This window comes from Chelonoidis abingdonii, chromosome 1 (genome assembly GCF_003597395.2).
Source record: "Chelonoidis abingdonii isolate Lonesome George chromosome 1, CheloAbing_2.0, whole genome shotgun sequence".
NCBI classification, from domain to species: Eukaryota; Metazoa; Chordata; order Testudines; family Testudinidae; genus Chelonoidis; species Chelonoidis abingdonii.
Window position 1 is genome coordinate 238,155,547 of NC_133769.1, and position 14,872 is coordinate 238,170,418.

General features: G+C 39.3%; 1 protein-coding gene across 1 annotated transcript in view; it reads left to right on the forward strand.

The window, feature by feature from the left end:
* Positions 1-14,872, forward strand: part of ANOS1 (anosmin 1) — a 191,056-nt gene that overhangs the window by 157,187 nt on the left and 18,997 nt on the right. Inside the window, exon 9 of the mRNA XM_032790052.2 lies at positions 3,891-4,046. Within this exon, the coding sequence (XP_032645943.1) occupies positions 3,891-4,046 (156 nt within the window). The remainder of the gene's footprint in view (positions 1-3,890; positions 4,047-14,872) is intronic.

Below are 14,872 nucleotides of genomic sequence, written 5' to 3' on the forward strand. Positions count from 1 at the left end.
TATATGTGAATTGTGTGGTTTCATCGGTTTCTGTTCACTTTAATGGAACTCATCACCACAACTAACTTTAAATTCTCTTTAACAGTTTCTTTGGGATAGTCTGATCTCCCCTTGACTCTTTTATCCTCTATAGCTTCAGAAAATAGATTGGATTATATTTCTGTGAAATCTGCTATCTACCTCATCTCTGATTTCTTTTTGCTCATGATTGGTTTAATATTACTTTGGTGAATTTTTAGATTATTGGTTTGACTGTTTTTTTAGGGTTTTTTAAATCCAAGTACATGATTGAGCTATACTTCTGGTTGGTCTCAAACCTCTGTTATTGTCTTTAGTAGAGTTGACCTTAGTAGATTTGCATACAAATATTCAGGAACATTAATTTAATTAAAGCCTGTGATTTCATTTTGACAACAAATCAATTCAATTCACTTTGATTCACAACTCTTTGTTCATTTTTTATGAATAGTTGGTTAAACAGCTTGCATTCATGTGTGTGTGAGGATATTCACAGAAAGCCAAATATTGTATGAATATTATGATTGTGTTAGCTATTATTTATTCATTAGTGACTTCAGTGGAGCTACATCAATTTGCATCAACTGAGAATCTAGTCCAAAGATTTCTGCAATGCTTGAGTATGCATAATTTATAGATTGTACTATATATTGTAGTTGCTGTTGTGTATGAAAGTAATCAGTATGGAAAATGCCAGAAAAATATCTGTTCCAGACCATTTATTCTCACACTATAAAGTGATCTAGCACACACAATTGTATATGATATTCAAAGCCTCTGTAATTTGATTGTCAGCATTATTTTTCCTTCCTGTTGTTTGCTAGTGTTCTACTCTAAATTCACTCAGAAGAGGTAAATGAAGATTGGATGAAATATCAAGATTGAATTTTTTTTCTAAAACATAGTCTCTAAGAATTATTCTGGAGAAGTTCTATGATCTGTGTTATACAGGAGGTCAGACTACAGGGATCGGCAACCTTTCAGAAGCAATGTGCCGAGTCTTCATTTATTCGCTCTGATTTCAGGTTCTGCATGCCAGTAATACATTTTAACGTTTTTAGAAGGTCTCTTTCTATAAGTCTATAATATATAACTAAACTATTGTTGTATGTAAAGTAAATAAGAGTTTAAAAATATTTAAGAAGCTTCATTTAAAATTAAATTAAAATGCAGAGCCCCCCGGACTGGTGGCCAGGACCCGGGCAGTGTGAGTGCCACTGAAAATCAGCTTGCGTGCTGCCTTTGGCACGTGTGGCCATAGATTGCCTACTCTGAACTAGATGATCACAATGGTCTCTTCTAGCTTTGGAATCAATGAACCTAAGAAAGTAGAGCTAAATTTCAGTGGGAATTTGGGGCTGAATTCCCTTAAATTCAGCCTGTGTCCCATTATAGGATATATTACTAGTGCCTGATTCTAAAGGAGATATCATTAATCTACAGCATATTTTTACTAAATAAATATTATAATTTCTCATTGGCAAAGAGACACTTTTCAAGGATACTTAGAGAGATAGGGTGAGTGAGGTAATATCTTTTACTGGACCAACTTCTGCTGGGGAAAGAGACAAGCTTTCAAGCTACACAGCTCTGTAGCTTTACAGTTTGTCTTTTTCACTCACAGAAGTTGGTCCAGTAGACGATATTACCTCACCCACCTTGTCTTTCTAACATCACGGGACCAACACTGCAAATAACTTTTCAAGGATGACAAGCGAAATTTTACCTGTCATGGAGCATGCCTCTGTAAGGGGGTGTGTCACTCACCACTGCAGCGCCTCTTGCTGGCCGTTCTGGCAATTAGCTCTGGTTCACCAAAGCGCCTTCATGAAGTGGCATCTCACCACTGTTGTGAGGACCTGTGTCACACTCAGGACTGCGGTGTCCTCTTCTGGACACAGCCCTCCAGCTGTGCCCCACTCAGTTTTCTCTCCCCGCTTCTGGGAGGGCCGGCAGCCCTCTGACCAGCCAGTTGCCTCAGTGGCAGCCTGCAGTACAGGTTCTAGCCACCTGAGTCAGTGGAAACTGAGGCCAAAGGGGGTGGAGGCAGCAGCCATGCACTGTGTCACCTCCAGCCCCCACCATCTGTTTCCCTGAGCCTTTTCCCCGCTGCCCCAGCACCTTCTCCACCCTTGTATCAAGGCCTCAGTCTGGCATGGGTCAGCTGGGAGCTCACTCATGCTCTCCTGACCTGTCTAGCACTGCTCGGACCATGGTGCTGTCCCTTCCCCCTCCTTCAGGGCAGCCAGTCCTCTCTCCTCAAACTCCAAGGAGTGACTCAAGCTGCTTTGTTCAGCAACCCTTAGTAGTAGTGTAGCTACTCCTTCACTAAGAAGTGGTGCCTTGTCAATTTCTTCATGCCTTTTTACTCACCCAGGGAAGCGATAAAAAAATAAAAGGCGCCACCATCTGCGGCGCTTTTATTTTACTCACTCCATGACGCTCTGGGTCTTCGTTGGCACTTCAGCGGTGGAACTTTCACTCACTCTGTGGGTCTTCAGCGGCATTTCAGTGGCAGGTCCATCAGTGTCGCCAAAGACACCCAGAGCTAGTGAAGGGCCCGCCGCCAAAGACCCGGAGCACTGCAGGTGAGTAAAAGCGCTGCAGCAGGTGGCGCCTTTTTTTTTTTATCGATCCCCCTGTTCCCTCCACCTGGCGACGCCACTGCTTCTTATATGGCCCAGCCTGGCCCTGATTGGCTGTCTCTCTAAACCTTCTCCTGATTGGCTGTCTCTACAAGCCCTTTCCTAATTGGCTGCCTCCTGTGCAGCCTCCCTGGGGCTGCTTTTAACCCATCTTTTGCCAGTGTTGGGCAGACACCCCACCACAACCTCCTAATCTTGAAAATCTTTTTGATTCCACCATTTCAGCTAGATAATCAGCTACAGAAAACAAAGGACTTGATCCAAAGCCCAGTAAGGTAATTTAAGTTAATGAAAAGATTCTCATTAAGTTCAGTGGGCTTTGGATCAGACCCTAAGGGGTTTCTCCATGCTCAGGAACATATTACCTTATCCTTCCGCTCCGCTTGTCTGTTTCATTCTTGTGAAACATACAACATGAATTCCTCTTTCTGAAGTGATAGATTTGTAGGGATTGTCTTATTCAAGCTCCTGATTGTTCTCAAGAATGGACAGACCAATAGAGGGAAGAACAGGACATACACTTGTAAACCAAACAGACCCTATGGGTTCAATTTTTGTTTTTCCTTCTTTGTATAACTTTACAACCCACTTATAATTTGTCATGATAAAGTCACACTATAGAAATCTGTGTGTCTGTGTAAAGAATAAAATTATCCACATTTGGTGATAGCTTGATTTTTTTTAAAAGAAGGAAAGGAACAAGTTGATTAAGGAAATGAACAAGGCACTACAACTTATTTGATGAACATTAAGCAATTGGTGCTTTAGTGGAAACTAGTTGTAAATAAGGCAGAACCTTCAAATTTACATTTTGTCCAATTATTTTAATGAATAAATCAAACCTGAGTGTCCTCTCCTTTCTTTGCAATATATTGTTCATTCCTCAGCAGCTTCTTGATCATTTGCATCTTTACTTTCCATTCAAGTACTGTAATTAAATACATCATGTTTCATAATCAGATGTAAAAATTGTCCCCTAAATTGGAATCTGCAAGTTTCAGGTTGTGAAAGTGCTGATTCAAAGCTTGGATACAATATTACTGTTTTTTTTTTAAACTGAGGATGCTTGGGGTATATTCAGTTTCTGTTCCTAAATACTGACATATGTTAGTAAGCCGTTTCAGTATACCAAAGGCATATTTATTTCAACGTAGCACCCACTTCCAGTAAGTTATATTGTATACCATATTAAACCAAGCTATTTCTTGATTGTGTTGTATGTTGTAGAAGAACAGACCTCTCCAATTGGGAAAACCCGGAAAGGACTAGTTGATCCTCTTCCACCCTTTCAAAGAAGGAGACCGGCTCGTCTTCTTGAAATTGGAGCTCCTTTTTATCAAGACAATCAGCTTCAGGTCAAAGTCTACTGGAAGAAGACAGAAGGTTTGTTGAAAGTTCTCTCTTTAATCGGGGACTACCATGAACCCATCTATGTCAGAGGTGGAGAAACTCTGACACTGATATATTTACAGTGAAATCTATTAAAAAGTTCTACCCCCAAAATGTTGTTTAGCAAGCCCAAATACAGATGAACCACTGCTTATCTGTTCTTCCAGGAGGAGTTTGGATGGTAAGAGGATACACAAAGAGTATGCACATCTCCTCTGCGTTGAGGAGCAATGCTCTGTGGTGATATATAAGGAAGGGCTTTAGGATACAGGCCGGTGGGGGAGATGATGCGTTGTGAGAGGAAAAGTGATAATTTGGATCTAGTGGGCAGTAATAGCAAGAGAACTGAAGTACAAGTGTGGAACACCTGTATTTTAAAGGTGAGAGGGTCATGCCTGCTTTTTAACATGAGCATAGTGAAAGTTCTTTGGTGGCAGGAATTCGGTCTTGTTTTGCAGTTACATAGGGCCCACTATGATAGTGCCTTACTCCTGAATGGCCTCTGCTACTTTAATACAAATAACAATGAAAAGAGTTGTAGAAATCATGCTCATGTCTATCCCTAAAAGACATGAAATGGAACACAAGGTGTAATGCAACATTAAAGTATAGATCAAAAGTTTTCTATTCCCCCCTCAAAACTCTATACTGTTTTTGTATGCATGTTTTTTTTAAAATTCTAAATCTAACATTGTACTTTAATCAAGTAGCATAAGAAATTCAGTAAAAATAAAGGTCTCATGACTTCTTTAATAAGAATTTTGATCTTAGTACTGATGTCTTGGTTAGATAACAACTAAGAAAGGAAATCTACTGCTGTAGTTGCAGGTGGTTGTGGTATTCTTTTTCACTTATTGTCCTTCCTCTGTAGCGTGGGGCATGGGTCGCTTGCTGGTGGATTCTCTGCAGCTTGAGGTCTTCAAATCACAATTTTGAGGATTTCAATAACTCAGTCATGGTTAGGGGTTGTTATAAATGTGTATGGGTAGGGTTTTGTGGCCTGCCTTGTGCAGGAGGTCAGACTAGATGATCATATTGGTCCCTTCTGACCTATGAGTCTATGAGTCTATGAGTCATGAGTGGTTGCCAAGTGTTGCGGTGAGCTGTATTAAATAGCTCTCATGCTCCGAACCAGAGATGATTGTGTTTTAATGATGGATGAAGTGACTATTATAGAGGGTGCTTTGTAGATCTTCTGAATTGAAAGACAGTTAAACTGATGTAAAATATTGGTATAAAGGCTACTTTTATCTGTAAGAAGCCATTTTATTTTTAATAAATAATTACATTAAATCTTCTCTCAATAAAACTTTAAACAATGAAAAGTTGTTCATGTACTATATTAATAATCATTAAGAAATTGTTTTTGTATACATGTTTACAATGAGCTAGATCCTTCTGCTGGGCAGGTTACTCATGTGTAGATGCAGGGAAACCACAGCTTTAGACTTGTGAAGTTTCCTTGGATTTCTGTCTGGAAACCAGGTTTATCCTTCAACCATGGATCTATCTATCTAAGAGTTTCTACTGTAGTATCTGAGTACCTTCTATGAGAAATAGCTTAGCAGCAGTAGAGTCTCTCGTGATTTTTATAGATTCTCTGGTTTGTCTCCCTTCCTAGGATTGTTTTTTGGTTGATTTGTTTATTTCAGATCTTTTTGTGTTGTCTTTGAATTTTGGATTTGTTGTTGTTGTTGTTGTTCCCCTGGGGGAAGTACTAGATGGAGTACTGGTGTTGAGAAAATTGTTTTTATGAATGGTAGGAATTTTCAACTCTTGGCCTGTGGTTTCCTGGAGGCACATGCCATCCACACAGAGACCCTCTAACTTACTGCAAAAATCTAGAGTATTTCAAGAAAATATGGTGATGTTGCAGCCGTCCCTGCAGCCCCAAACCAGCACACCATAACCCCACACAGAAAACCTATATCCCTCTGTGGCACTTTCAAAAGAGTCTCTGTGGGCCAAGGGAAGAGAGGAATGATGCAATGAAGACTACACGACCTCCTTCCACAACCTGACTTCTGTTCTGCCCATCCCAGGAAGTGTAGGGGATAATACAATACATTATTTTATAATACATTAATTTATGGCTTTACTACACCCTCCAATACATATTTCTATTTATGACTGAGTGGACTTCCAGAGCATCTAATTATATATATTTATGTATATGCATGCCAATGAATGCCACAGGTTGGAAGGCCAGATTGACTTCTATGGGCTCAATTTTCTCTTCTTTATGGGCCTCATTGTGAATGTTCCATTAATATCACTGAACTTGGGTTATGCAAGCAATGTAGGATCTTGTCTTCTGTGTTAAAATAATATTCAGGCTGAATGCTGTTTTATGATGGCAATTATACATACACTTCAGGATGTGCGTTAACGGGAATAACTCCACACCTCGAGTTGTGCAAAGCATTTAGCAAACACACATCATTTTACCCAGCATAATTATCACAAAAGTATATAGTTATTAGACAGATACAATGGTTTCTTGTTCAGAAGAAAAACATTCCTTTCATTTCCTCCATTGGACACAGGACTGGAATTAGAGAAACACTGTACATTCCATAAGTAGCATAAATTCAAGTTTTATCAATGAAAAGAAGAACTTGCTTGTGGTTGGATTTTCTGGCCATCTTGACTGTGTGATATTAGAAATTATGTGCTATTTATGTAAGGTAGTGGAACCAAGTCAAACAAATCACTTTTAACTCCTTGGCGCTGGGAACTGGAGAGTCATAGAGTAAAGTCTGTTGCCAGGAACAGATGAATTCTGAATCTCTAACCTAAAAGGATTAGCTGCTTATGACAATTAAGGTTCTAAAAAAATCTTGTGCAATAATCAAGACTGAAGCAGCAAAAATAAAAGGCTTCTCATGCTTCCCCTGCCCCACAGTGGTTTGGTGACTAGGAAGCTGGGGTTTTGGACTTTGGCTGAGAAGCCTTCAAGTTCCTCCAACATTAAATACCCTCGGGGAGGCTAAATGAGATATTTTCCATGGAATCAAAAAAGAGGAACTTTATTCTCTATAGATCAGTGGTTTTCAAACTTTTTGTATTTATGACCCCTTTCACACAGCAAGCCTCTGAGTGTGATTCTCCCCTTATACGTTAAAAAGGGGGGGTGATCATTTAATTTAATGGGGGCTGGAAGCTGTCAGCCCCAGGTTGCTGAGAGTTCTGAACCCCCATGTAACCACCTTGTGAACCCGTGAAGGGTCACAAGCCCCAGTTGGAGAACCCCTGTTATAGATGTACTTCAATCATTCTCGTCACTTACTGCAGTAATTCTCATCAGTGAGAATAATGTACTGTAATTTAGTGCGATTTCCTTCCAATGCAAAATGTCACAGTAGTGTGTCCTAAACCCATTGCTGCAACACAATTGACGTTTTAGTGGCTCTTATTTAGGGATAATACAGCTATTCTTACTTAGGTAAACTCCCATTCAATCAGTATTCTGCCTGAGTCGTGACTATAGCATTTGACTCAAATTAAACCTCATTTTACTGAGTTCATCAGTAGTTTCCACTTGGTGTTGAATTGTTTGCCCCTTGATTTTGCTTGAAAATATAGATGTTTAAAAATATTTGTACTTGGATTCAGATTTGATTCTTTGCTTTAATACTTACCAGAAATGCAAAGCAAAGAATGTCTTAAACAGGGACTGAAGCAGGGAGGGGCAAAGAATCTATCCTGCACTGTCTGATAAATCAACTGAACAGTAATAATCAATTAAATTACAGGGAAGAATAAAACACAGGGCAAGACAAAGCAAATAGAAAGCTGCCACAAAAGCTTTTACAACCAGATCATTGGAAAACAAAACTAGCTCTTTCTTAGTGCAGGAAGATAAATGAAGTGACTGCGCAGACTGTTTGTTTATAACAGGTCATTTTCATCCTGCAAGGTTAAAAATAATGTGAATGCTTCACAGTATGATCTCTAACGGGCATTGGATCTAGTCCTGCACCCTTCTATATGCAAGCAGTTTCATTATGTTAATGGGACTATTCAAAATGAATAAGGGCTGCTGGATCTGACCCACTGGACAATACATTTGTTAGCGTGGGGAATTATTTCAGTTAGTAATAATTACTGCAGGAAGGCGATCAGTGTTGGAGTACCTGGCCATTTACTCTTTTATCATGTATACTTCCTCAAACAATTACTGTTTCACTTTAGTCCAGTTTAGTCAGTTTCACTGTAGTCCAGGGTGTACAGTTTCACTGTGGTCCCGGGTGTGCTTATCGTACTGTGGAATTTTATAAAATTGCTGACAAGACATGCAATGTCACATTAGTTGGGAAATTATTTCCAGAAAAGATTCATTTTAACAAGGAATTTAAAAAACTATGTATTGGCTAACCATTGAACAAACTGTTTGTCCGAATTAGTTTGTTTTTTCTACTATTCAAGAAAGGCTAGTATGTTTCCAAAAACATCATCTTTCTTTTGCCTCAGTAACATCTGTTTATACAGTTTACGTTTTTCACTTTTTCAGATTAGTTCTTGTCTAGTTAATCATGATCAGGCCTCTCTATAAAGTGAATTCTTCTAATCATGTTAAGCTACATGTGAAGATATTAACATTTCACTCACTGGAGACTTGGCATATCAATATCAGTTAGCTAACCACCTTGACTAAGGGGCAGATTTTCAAAGGTTTTTAGGCACTTAAAGATACAAATAGGTCCCTAGTGGGATTTTCTAAAGCACTTAAGCAATGAGAGTTATGTGCCTAGTGAGATTTTCAAAAGCATCCATCTGTTATCTTTAGGCACCTAAATACCTTTGAAAACCTGGCCCTGAATAACTAGCCTGAATCTTAGCTTCATATGGTACCAGACATGGAAAAGTGTGGCATTATAGTTTCTACAATAGGCAAAATTTCCCTTACAAAAAATGGGGTGCCTGTGGTCATTGCAGGCAAACAGAACTCTTAGTAAAATATATTGTTTTGTGTACTCTACCTGTGGGCTCATACCAAATCCCTGGATGAAAATGCTGTTAATCATCGGTGCAGTATGCATCCAGATGCAGATACACACATTGTGGCTTGGGCCCATCTTTAAATTACACACTTTCCATTAATGTCATTCTTGGAAGGGAATTACCATGGCAGAGAGTTCAGAACCAAATTCTTAACAATCTAAACACAACCACTAATATTCCATATTAGAGCAGGAAATAATATAGATTACCTTTTGAAAGAACTGTTTATTTGAATGAAGTTTGAATGCTAGCCAACGGGTTTTGGTGTTTATTTTAATTGTGCTGTATGAATAAGTGATTATTAGAGGTGGGGTGTTTTTTTCAGAGCTGTCATGAGAACTATAACTACGTATAATAAAATCCACTGCTCGGCATTTTGGAATCTTTTCTTCTTATGCCATTAAACTGGATAAAAGGAACAAATAGATAAACTGTCATGCAAATGCTATTGCAGAAGAAAACATACCTAGGACTGCATAGGAGGTGAAAAAAGAGCAGAGGAGCAGCAAAATTTTTGCAGGAATGTAAAGGACTTTTATAGGGACCCCCTTTCCCTCCTCCCCCCCCCACACACTAAACCATTAGGACAGTATAGGACACTCACCTAAAGGAAAAGAGTTTTTGTTACTAGAATGTTAAAATTAGGACCTCATCCTGAGATACGTTCCATAGGAGACTGTCATGAATGTTACCAGAAATGCCATTGACAATTCAGCCAGTGAATAGATTCACCTTTCCCTCTAGTTTCAGTGCCCTAGCTTTGGAATAGAGTTTATAATGTTTGCGAAAGACACCACATTTCACAGGAGACATAAAAAGGCCTCTTTGCTTGCAGTCTCTAAAAAACCCACCACACTTTTTGCAAGAAGAGTGTTGTTAACCTTAGTAGGACACTAATCGAATTCCAGCCTAGATACTAGTAATTACATTCTGCCTATCTTCAGTTTCTTCACTCTCTTTCTTAAGCCATTTTGTAGTGTTTCTGTGTTCTGTCAGGTAGTTGCTACTGTGTGGGTCACTATAGATTTAGCTGCTTTGTAGCAGTGGAGAGAAAAGTAGATAAGAGGAACAACAATAAATAAATACGTAAATACATAAAATCACATGTATTTATTTGAACTTTATCCATATTCATGCCTCTTTTTTGTATTTGCTTTCCAAGCATATTGCAGCAGTTGAAATTTACTTATACAAATGCTCATGAAAAGTAAAAGTTAAGCTTGCATGTTTCAGTATTCACCCAGGGCTGAAGCATGGCCCAGCTACTGTGGTGGCATAAAGGTAAAAGATGTCTCCTTTCACCTATGCACCAGCTACTGATATCATGGGTGGCAGTATGGGTGTGGAAGCAGGTTCCACAGTGCAAGAGGGGATGGGCAGTGAGAAGAACCTTGGCTCTACTCCCTTCAGCCCACTCAGCAATGTATCTGCCTTGGCTTGCCAAGGGTTGTAAACTGAGAGGGGATAGACCTGGCACAGTTTTCTCAGTCCCTCAAGTGGCAGAAAGTCAAGAAGAGAGTCTATGACTTGGAGATTCAGAATCATCCTCCTAGGCTGCTCCCAGGGCAGCATAACACCGTGTTGCTCTTGATGCTGGGCAGATCATCATGTGACCATCTAGTCCCGTGAAAATAGTACATTCTATATAGGATGTTGAAATACTACTCCTCACAGCATATGCATTCAGCTCCCCAAATCTCTTGCTATAGCACTTGCCACAGAGGCAGTTAAAGAAGCTAGAAAAGTCTCTAAACTAGCCCCTTTCAACTAAGACTTCACCTGCTTGTTATGAATGTAATTTTGTGATGTGCAGTTAAATTTAAAAGCATCAACCAGTCAATAAATCTTGCAATGATCTAATTTGTGTAGAAATAATGCCTTGGCATAGTTCTGCATGATCCAGAAAGGAAATTGTTTAACTTCACTCATCCTGTTTATCTTCTACCTCTTTCTAAGAGACTCAAAGCCCTAGAGACATGTTCAAGCCCTTCTCCTGTTAATAAGATGCATACTGCTCCATGACGTGATCCTGCCAGAGGCCGAGCATTCTGGCCATGATTCACTTAAGTACATGCTTAACTATTGAAGTCAACAGGATTACTCACATGCTTAAGTGCTTTGTTGAATCAGAGCCAAAGTGCTCAGAATCTTGTAGAATCAAACCCCTAATAAGGGAACAAAAAGCAAACCACATCACTTATGTGGCTAATCACAACCAATCAACATCTTTAAAATGATATGGAATACTTAAAGCAAACTATTTGCCGTTGATCTATAGAGTAAGGTACACATACAACAAATATTTTGAGTAATTTTGAATACGGAATAAATTAAAGGAAATTACAGTCTCCTTGTTTCCAAAAGTAGACTGAATTTAATTCTACATTATTCACTGTAAATAATTTGCTCAGCTCTGATAAAGATCTCTTTAGCAACACAGTTTGTATATTTAGCTAGTTACATTTGTCTAATTTGTTGGGGTCCTTTGTGATGAAAGACACAACATATAAATACACAGTACTATCATATACTAAACCAATAATTTGGCTTAAATTTGTTACTTGTACTTGAAATATTCCGAGTTAGATCTTTTCATGCTACCTCAATAAAAGCTTTATTATTTCTAGTTTCATAGTCTTCTTTTGATTTTTTTTTTACCACATGTAGGCACATGTCTTTCCACTGTGAATTATCATCCACACCGCATTGTTCCAAATTCTCTGGCAAACACAGAGATCAGTTCAGCATTACTTTATAAGGGGAATCTGTAGCTGAAGCTTGAGTCTTCATTGGAATTAAATTCTAGACTATGCTATTCTTGTTGAAGAAGTCTGCTTTGAACCATATAATGGGCAAAATTCTCCCTGTGCACGGAACTTCGATTGCCAAACTTGAACAAATTTTATGTAAATCTTTTGTACAGATTTACATAACGTGTGCATAAGAACTTAAGAACGGCCATACTAGGTCAAACCAAAGGTCCATCCAGCCCAGTATCCTGTCTACCGACAGTGGTCAATGTCAGGGGCCCCAAAGAGAGTGAACCTAACAGGTAATGATCAAGTGATCTCTCTCCTGCCGTCCATCACCACCCTCTGACAAACAGAGGCTAGGGACACCATTCCTTACCCATCCTGGCTAATAGCCATTAATGGACTTAACCTCCATGAATTTATCCAGTTCTCTTTTTTCTTTTTACACATTGTTAATAGTCCTAGCCTTCACAACCCTCCTCAGGCAAGGAGTCACAGGTTGACTGTGTGCTCTGTGAAGAAGCAACTTCCTTTATTTGTTTAAACCTGCCTGCCTATTAATTTCATTGGTGGCCCCTAGTTCTTTATATTATGGGAACAAGTAAATAACTTTCCTTATTCACTTTCTTCATAACCACTCATGATTTCTTATATACCATCATGAATCATACTGTCCCTTATTCTCGTTCTTTCGCAAGCTGAAAGTCCCTAGGCCTCTTTCATCTCTCCCTAGGACCTGTTCAAACCCTTCTAATCCATTTTAAGTTGCCCTTTTTTGAACCTTTACCAGTGCTAGAAATATCCTTTCTCTTGAGGGTGAGGAGACCACATCTTGTACAAGTATTCAAGCATGTGGTACCATGGATTTATATAGGGCAATAGCTATTCTCCATCCTCTATTCAACTATCCTCTTTTTTTAATGATTCCCTAACATCCTGTTTGTTTTTGCTGCCGCTCCACACTGCGTGGACGTTCTCAGAAATATCATGATGAGTTCACAGATCCTTTCCTCTATTAGTTGTAGCTAATTTAGGCCCCAATCTATTGTACGGTATAGGGTTATTTTTTTCCAGTGTGATTTACTTGACATTAATCCACAATACATTTCATTTGCCATTTGATTGGCCAATCCATCACTATACGGTTCTATGATAAGAGATCGCTTGTTGCATTCGATATACACGTCGTGTATATTGGTTTAACTATCTTGAGGAATTTAGTTCATCTGCAAACTTTGCCACCTCACTATTTACCCGCTTTCTCCAGATAATTTATGAATACAGTTGAATAGGATTGCCTAGGACTTTGACCTTTGGGGAACCCATCTAGTTACCCCGCTCTCATTACTTGAAAATTACCATTTATTCCTAACTCTTTGTTCCCTGTCCTTTTAACCGTTTTCTCAATCCATGAAAGGATTTTCCTCCTTATCCACGACAACTTAATTTACATAAGAGCTTTTTGGTGTGGGACCATTGTCAAAGGCTTTCTGGAAGATCTAAAGTACACTGTGTCCATTGGATCGCCCCTTGTCCATGTGTTTGTTGACCCCTTCAAAGAACTCTAATAGATTAGTAAAGACATGATTTCCCTTTACCAGAAACCATGTTGACTTTTGCCAGACAGATATTATGTTTTTTATGTGTGCTGAATATTGGTTTTCATACTAAATTTGCTTGCCAGTACTGACGTTTAGATTACCAGTGTGTTAATGCTGGTATCACCTCTAGAGCCTTTTTAAATGGTTGGAGTTACATTAGCTATCTTCCAGTCATTGGGTAAGAAGCTGATTTAAAGGACAGGTTACAAACCCATAGTTAATAGTTCCCCACAATTCACATTTGAGTTCCTCTCAGAACTCTTGGGGTTAATGACTATCTGGTTCCCAGTGACTTGGTTACTGCTACACTGTTTATATATCATAATTTTCAAAACTTCCTCTAGTGACACTTCATCGTGTGACAATTCCTCAGCTATTGTCACTTACGAAAGACGCTCAGGTGGGAATCTCCCTAACATCTCAGCTGTAAAGACTGAAGCAAGATTCATTTAGTTTCATCCACAATGACTTTTATCGTCTTGTAAGTGCTCCTTTGTATCTTTGTATCGTCAAGAGCCCCATTGGTTGTTTAGCAAGCTTCTGCTTTCTGATTACTTAAAAAATTTGTGTTATTACCTTTTGAGTTTTTGTTCTACTGTTCTTTCAAAACTCTTTTTTTTTGGCTTTTCTTATTGCATTTTAGCACCTTAATTTGGCAGTATTTGCTTTCTTTTCTATTTATCTTGCTAGGATTTGACTTCCACTTTAAAAGATGCCCTTTTATCTCTCACTGCTTCTTTTACCATGGCTGTTAAGCCACAGGTACTTTTTAGCTCTCTTTACTGTGTTTTTTAATTTGGGGTATACTATTTATTTGGGCCCTCTTATGGTGTCTTTGATAGAGTGAAATTCCTGAAAGCTGTATCATGAACACTTTTCACTTGTACCTTTAATTTTGTTACTAACCTCTCTTTTTACCTAGTTCCCATTCTGAATCAATGCCACATGGTTGGGTTACTGAGGTGTTCTTCCCACCATAGGATGTGTTGACAAGTTCCTCCTCTACTTGGGCGCGTGTATATGGGCACATTTTTGCTCCACCTCAGTGAATCTTCCCTCACAGGATCTGATGCACTCCCTGTGTTTGATGCAGCGATTGCGGAGGTTTAGGGTGAAACTCAGGTCCCGCCCTTTACTCCGAGCTTCCACCAGGACGGGATAGCAGCTGTCTAAGTGCCTCTTGTAAACTTGCATGACAGTTACAACACTCCTGGGCTACTTCCATGGCCCCCTCCACACCTTTTATCCTCACCAAGGACTACCTCTTGTGTCTGATAACAGCGTACTACTCCGTAAGTCCTTCCAGCAGCACACCCTCTCACTCTCAAGCTCCTTGCCGCTCTTGCTCCCAGCTCCCTCAACACGCCACTTCCTCTCCTCTAGCTCCTCCCTCCCTGACTGGAGTTGAGCTCCTTTAAACCAGGTGCCTGATAGGTCCGCCTTGATTGGCTACCAGGTGTCT